The 7,377-nt window shown below is 39.0% G+C and overlaps 1 protein-coding gene across 1 annotated transcript; it reads left to right on the top strand.

Moving 5' to 3' along the window:
* The first annotated feature begins 3,178 nt into the window (after positions 1–3,178).
* LOC137991353 (uncharacterized) lies at positions 3,179–4,276 on the top strand. Its single transcript, XM_068836455.1, has one exon. The coding sequence runs from the start codon at positions 3,179–3,181 to the stop codon at positions 4,274–4,276; it is 1,098 nt and encodes a 365-aa protein (XP_068692556.1).
* Positions 4,277–7,377: the final 3,101 nt, after the last annotated feature.

Here is a 7,377-nt window from a genome sequence, read left to right as displayed (position 1 = left end):
TTCCTGTTTTTCCATTCAACATGGGACGAGGGGGGGTGTTCTTAGGGTGTCCCAAAGCGCCACGAAATAATGCCGTGCTAAGTTGGACTTAGATAAATTGAGAAGCCATCTTGTTTTTTCTCGTCGGCACAAAGCAGACTAGATTGAGACAGATTCCAAAAAAGATATCTCGCGCCGCACAAAAAAAAAGAGAGAAGGTTGCATCAATGAAAAGAACTCGCTCCCAAAAGGTAAACAATTAGTAAACATCTTGAGTGGAATGTATAAACAAACGTGTGCCGGGTGTCTCTGGCAGCCCCTTTGTGGAACTTACAGATCACCGTAGGATATATAAGGATAAGCAAAGAGAAATATCACAATAATAAGTTATAGACTTTCCAAACACTATTGTGAAAGTGTGTTACGTTATTTTGAGCTCTTGAGGATTAGTCACCGACTTGGTAATGCAAACTTCCATTCATTAATTTCATTTAATGAAAACAAGACTGTCAGAATTAAATCATCTTTTGCTAAATTAATTTTTATCGCATTAGCTAAGAGGAAGTCAGAGAGTGAAAGGGAATCCATAGAAGTCACTACTGGAATGTCTATCGACGAAGGAGAAGAAAGGGAAAAAGCTGGTTAAACACAAGGATAGGAAGGGTAACGGTATGCATAGTGAAATGGTGCCCCTTTATACCATTTCTTGAAAGAGAGTCAACTACCTGTACATTAAATCCAAGACACCAGCTATAGCAATTGCTAATTGCCAACAAGCAAAGATTTTACCTCTACACACCTGCTGTGCAATTTGTTTAGAGATGTCATAAATTACCTAAATCTATGAAAAATAGATTGAACTCACTTCGATTGCACAAATGGATATATCGCCGACATCATGAGGCCATTATCAAGGAATAGAGATAAAGAAATGCGAATTTAAAAAGAGTGAAAGTACTCTAAACTTGCATGAATGAAAAAAGCTCAACAAAGACCACGTGCATATATAAGTAGATAAATTCTGCTTAGGTAATCAGTGCATTTGGAAAACGGTGAGGTTGTCAGCAAAATGTACTCTCCTTGCCTAAAACAAAACACATTCAAAACAATACAATTTTTAAATGTTTTTTTCTTACAGTGATTTTTTCATCAGTGAGCCACGATGGTGTACTGAAAATATTGAACAAAGAAAATTGTTTCCTCGTGCATGCTATGGAGTCATATGGAGTAGCCAGGAACACCTTTTAAGACTTCATCGGCATTTGCGAGTTGAAGATAATAGACAAGAATGTAGAGGGACCGTTCACCACAACCAGTGGTAAAAACGACAGAGATGATGTGCAGGGCTGCCCTTTCCGAATATAAAACGCAGGTCAGAAAATACAAGGACGATGGGAGACAACTTCCATTTTTCCAATAGGAAAGCTTTTATAAAGAGTAATTTGAAAAGAAAAATCATTAACCATCCTAACAAGACGAAAAAACATTTCATTTCTCTGTTTTTAGGGTGACCAGCGGTAACTACTGTGACGGCACGAGTTTTAAATTAGACAGACAGACATGGCGGCAAACAAAGCACTGGTACACAGACGACGATTTCTCAAAATCTCCTCATCTACATTTTGTGATATTTGGCAGAATTTTAATTTTATCGTATTTTAAATGAGAACTTTAAAATGGCTGTTAAACAGACGCTTTTCAAGAGACATTTAATAACTGGAGTACAATTATATTGTTGATTATCCAAAAACCTGTCTGTTAGAAATAACTTGCAAAGGGAAATGATTAATTGTAGTAAGCTATGTGCAATGATGGTAATGATTGATTGTATATATTGTAAGCTACGTGCAAGTTTATAGGAAAGTCCGATCAACAAATTTTATGTAAACGTTGCAAAAGTGAAATTTTAAGGTTGTATTCAATCGTTTATGCTTTGGGAAAAGCATGATATTTGCCGAAAGTGAGAAACTTGAAGGTCGTCCGGTGTCAGTGCTTGTAATTTGCCCACTCAAGAGCATCATATCGGATCAGATTGTCCAGCTGGAAGGTTTGTGTTCGGCAGCAGAATTCACCCCAGAGAGTTCTAAGAAAATAATCGAAGATCCTCCTATCTTCATCTACTGCTCTGCAGAGCAAGCGCTGGAGGAATGCTTCCTTTCGGTGCTGAAAGACCCACAGCAAGCTTCACCAGCGCGTGGCCGCGATTGTCGTGGATGAGTCACATACCGTCGAAACTTGGACAGGAAAGAGGTAATATTTTCGTTTTATCTCTGGCTTACAGATCGATATAGCTGAGTGAACTGTTGATTGAAGTTGTGCTTTTTTTGCGTGGGTTGATTGATGCATGCAAACCTTCCTATTGCAGGAAAAGTAAAGGGAAAGCGGCTAAATCATCAGCATTCAGGGAGGCCTATGGAAAACTATCCATTTTAAGGTCGATGTGTAAAGAGGGTGAGTGTTAAATGCACACAATAAAGGGCCATTAGTCTGCATCCTTCTGGGATAGCATTTACTAAAGTCTCATAGTTTAAATTCAGTGACAGAAAGTTGGATGATTTGCTTAAACTAAGAGTTCTTACAAGCTTTTACTTAATTTTTCAATTTCCAGTAAATTCTCAGTACAAAAGAAGAATCAGTAAACAACTTTTATAGAGGAAAACCAAATGTGCTTAAGCTTTGGTAATCATACGTATTAATTACTGGTATACACAGACTATTGTTTCGAGATATTTTTCATTCTTTAATAATTTATATTCATAGGTTTTTTATCACACTTTACTTGTTAGTTTGATATTCTATTATGAGGGCCACTGGTTTGTTAGTGTTCATACTGTTTCTTTTTTCTAGTACCCTCAATAAATAAAGATGTTACCTTACCTTTTCGTGTGAATGGGGGCATACACAAGCAGATGAGACTGGCTATGTGGTAGTTAAAGATGTGCTACACATAACATATCTAATGCATGAGTACCATTGATCATATGACACTGCACAGGCTAACCCCCTGATGCATAGATTCATCTGGTTGGGCTAAATGTTCATAAACTTGGTAAACATCTACAGCTCACACTGTATAGCATTTATAGTAACATTTTTTTGGAACGAGTATATTTCTTTTTTCCATCTAGGAGTGCCCCTTCTGGCTATTACAGGCACTGCGGACGAAAGCACGCAGAAAACTATTTATCAGCAACTGACAATGAACAAGACAATGGTTAAGTTGTTTGTCAGTCCAAACAGGAAAAACCTGAAGTTTAAAGTTGCAAAGGTCAAAAAGGATGAAACAATAGCACAGCTGACCTGGCTTGTAAATGAACTTAAAGAGAAGGGACCACTCACTCCGCAAACTCTGATCTTCTGTTGCACAGTGAGGGATATAGCAACAATTGTGAACTGGTTTCTGGTAAAGCTGGACAATGCAGCTTTCTCACCGAGAACGTCAAGGAAGAGGGAAGATTGTTTAATTGGAATTTACCACTCCCTTACAGTTGAAAGCTACAAAGAAAGGCTCACCAAAGGCCTCAAAGAAGATGGAGTTCCAAGAGTTGTGTTGGCCACAACAGCCCTCAGTATGGGAGTAAATTTTCCCCACATCAGAAGGGTCATCATGTATGGACCACCAAGAAGCATTTTGGACTTCCATCAGGAGGCCGGTCGTGCTGGCAGAGATGGTTTGCCTTCAGAGGTAACATTGTATTACCACGGACAACAAGCAGCACATTGTGAAGAGGAAGTGAAAGACTTTCTCAGAATGCCTGGTTGCATTCGGGTGGCAGCTTATGCTTCACTGGATGCCAACATCACCCCTATGCAACCAGCCCATGACTTCTGTAGCACCTGTGCATTGCAGTGCAACTGTGGAAGAAGTGAGTGTCGGATCACCACAAGTGAAACTGAATTAACTGAAGTTGCCATGAAAGTGAGAGAGGTGTCACAAGATGACAAGCAGCTCCTGCACAGTGCCTTGCTTGAGTTGAAAGGTAGCATTACGTCCAATACCATTATGGCATTTGGAGACTGTCACGGATTTTCAAGCCAGCTTGTTGGAGACATCATTGACAATTGTGACAAGCTATTTTCACTTGTTGATGTCCTGAAATTTGTTCCAGTTTTTTCTGCTAAACATGCCATGATGATATATGAAGTTCTAAATGATGTGTTTGATGACTGTGAAGACATTTCATGTGGTGACACTGGGGAAACTGTTTCTTCGCAGACTACCACCTATGACATGGAGTACCTGCTTGGGTCTGAGTATGACAATGAAGGTGAACCGTGTGACTTGGACATACTGTAAGATTTACAGTAGATTTTATATATTATTTCTTATGTTTAACCCTTTCACTTCCAGAAGTGATCGACATGCAACTTCTCCTTATAATTTCATTACACTGTTAAGCGAACAGGTGATGATAATTGAGACAATCATCAACTTCAGGCTACTTAATCGATGGAAAACAAAATTCTCCCAACTAGAAACTGGGGAGAGTATAATTATAGTTCTCACTAAGGAGAATGAAAGGGTTAATTAATGAAGGAATAAAATGTCGCATCCTATGTCTTGCTTCTTTGATAAAGATCATCTGGACATCACCACTCTCCCGAGACGTCAAAGAGAGAACCCGAGCTTCCAGGCGAGGGTTCTATCAGCCATTTGAGGGAACGTAGTTACGTCAAGATGATCTCTATCAGAGTGTAACAACATCGGATGAGATGTTTTATTGCCAAAGAATGATATGGCAAAAAAGTGAAGCAACAACAACTTTTTTATTCATCCTGAAAAGCTCGTGAAAGAGATAAATTCTCAATTCTGCTACTGTTGAGGTTTTGTTGCGTAAACAAGGTCCAAAACACAGTCAATTTACCCTGAAGGTCCGTAATTCGTGAAAGGAAATTTGACAAATCAGCATAATTTTTTTCAAAGTAATGTTACTTTCATCATTGGAATTGACAAATAAAATAAATAGCTTTGTTTTCAGGTGAATGTTTCACAAGTGTGATAAGTGCACACTAAGCAAAAATTTTGAAAGTGTAAAAATCTGCTCTACAAGTAATAACAGTTATGTACCAGTGGTAAAATAAAAAGAATGGTATGTTTTGCCTTCTTTCATGATTACAACAATTGTTCTCTGTGGAAACATGAGTAAACTAAAACTGTCAATGTCACAAATTTGGAGCTGGCAAGTACTGATCATTAATTTTACTTCGGAATAGTACCTAGAAGTAAATTGATTTTGATGCTGCCTTCTCATTCAGACCTAAGTTTGTACACAGTTTCCCATGTTTTCATGAGGCCTGTCATCCAAGAATGGAGTTCACGGTAGTCTAACTTTTCGAGAAGATTGGATGGGAAGTTGATGAACGATGGGTGCCCTAGTCTGCCACTCTGATGTCGAAAGGCTCTGAGTTGCATCAAGTCCTTCGTGACCTGTGCAACAGCAATTTCAGGGTTCCCTTGAGCTCGAAACCCAACTCTAGCACTGAGTCCACAGTCCTTGTCGATGCAATCCATGATCAGCTCCACAGGTTCTACAGTATTAGCAACTCTTTCTGCTGATTTCTCGCTGATATTGGAGCCCAGTGCTTTCCACATTGTCTTCACAACCTTGTTCATGTGCTCCATTCTTAAATCAAGAGGGATATTTCCACCTTTGATACCATGTTTATTATAGAACCTGTTCCACTTAAGATTGTGTGCTCCTTTTTCTGACAACAGCCCCCCTAATTTCACCAGATAAAGAAAAATGACATAGGCATATTTAGATTTCCCATTTGCTTTGAAAATAAGAAGGGCAAACTTGTAGAGCTCATGAAGCCTTTCCCCATCACCCTCTTTGATAGCATCATCAAATTCAAATAAAGTCAATCCAACTACCAGCTTTGATTTGTGGTAGTTGAATAGAAAATCTTCATTTGCACTGGTCGTTTGACTTACTGTGCTTTCTTGTTGGGCCAAAGTGAAGTTGGGGTGTTCTTGGACTTCGTGCCTTAAAAAGATGAACAAAATTCAATAAACTTCTTAGCATGAACCATAACATTTGATTTGAATTACACAAAAGTCATGACTTGTATTTTTAGACCCAACAATTCTGAACACTCCAAATCACAAGAACAAAATCAAATTTTCTCCCAGTCAATCACAGCCTATGCAAGTGTTCCTGTTTCCTTCCTGCCTCTCCACTTTGATATTTTCCCTCTTTTGTGTAAGTGTGTGATCCTTCCAACTAGTTAGGTAAAAGGAAATAGGGACTCCTGAGGCAGAGTCAAACACTAATAATGTTGTATCCTGGAGTTCGAAACCTGATGAACTCGAGGGGTGGCCAGAAGCTCAGGTTTCCATGGCGGTGCCTCGACAAATATATTATATATAATATATTTTCTAGAGGCACTACCATGGAAACCTGAGCAACCAATTAAGACACTTTTGTAAAGGAATACGATGAGTTTAGACCCCTGATGGGGTGCAGGGCTGGCTTAGTGGTGAGAGCACTCGCCTCCCACCAATTTGGTGTGGGTTGAGTTTGTTGGTTCTCCACTCTGCACCGAGAGGTTTTCTCCGGGTACTCCGGCTTCCCCTCTCCTCAAAAACCAACAGTTGACTTGATTTGTGTTAATTGTTAATTTCAATTTACAGTGTCCCCTATTAGTGCTCCAGCGCTAGAACGACTAGACACTTAAATAAAGTTCCGTTCCTTTCCTTTCCTTTCCTGATGCAGGCGTAAGCCGAAACGCGTCGGGTCTCTAATGAAGCGTTAAAAGGAGAGCTGATTCTCCATTGTGCAAACTATATGTGTGTATGTATATATATAAAAGCTAGTTGATATATATATATATAAATACAATGGAGAATCGGCCTTTTAACGCTTTATAAATATCATGCACAAATGGATTGGTTGTGGTTGCCAAGCGGTGGCCTTTTATTTTTTTTTTAATCATTAAAATCTACTCTACAAGTAATAACAGTTATGTACCAGTGGTACTGTTGTGCTAAAAAATATTTCTACAGTGGTTGCTAGTTGATTGGCCTACCTGTTACGTATTGCTCTAGTTGAGTATACAAGACCACATGCTGCACGGCAGAAGAAATAACCATATGTGTCGTGCTCATCATTCTGATATGGACTGTGGACATGGGAATGTCTTTGAACTTCATGCCTAAGCAAGAAAACATAGATGCATTTAATCATAAGCCACTGCAGAGGTTTTCAGTCAAGTGAGTTGAGTACTACTGCGTTGTTGACCAAAGTGTTTTTGTTTAAAGTTCTGATTGGCTCGCTAAAATGTCTGTATCTGTGATTGTGATTAGTTCGTCCAAAGCAACCCTACATGTCATTCAATTAACAGGGGTTAAACAAATTTGGCACAATTGATTTTATATACATGTACTTACCTAACCCT

This window comes from Montipora foliosa, chromosome 2 (assembly GCF_036669935.1).
Source record: "Montipora foliosa isolate CH-2021 chromosome 2, ASM3666993v2, whole genome shotgun sequence".
Lineage (NCBI taxonomy): Eukaryota > Metazoa > Cnidaria > Anthozoa > Scleractinia > Acroporidae > Montipora > Montipora foliosa.
The sequence above is the reverse complement of the archived record's forward strand: the minus strand, read 5'-3'. Positions and strand labels throughout refer to the sequence as shown.

Coding starts and splice junctions, on each gene's coding strand:
- LOC137991353 (XM_068836455.1), top strand. CDS start 3,179: ATGAACAAGACAATGGTTAAGTTGTTTGTCAGTCCAAACAGGAAAAAC.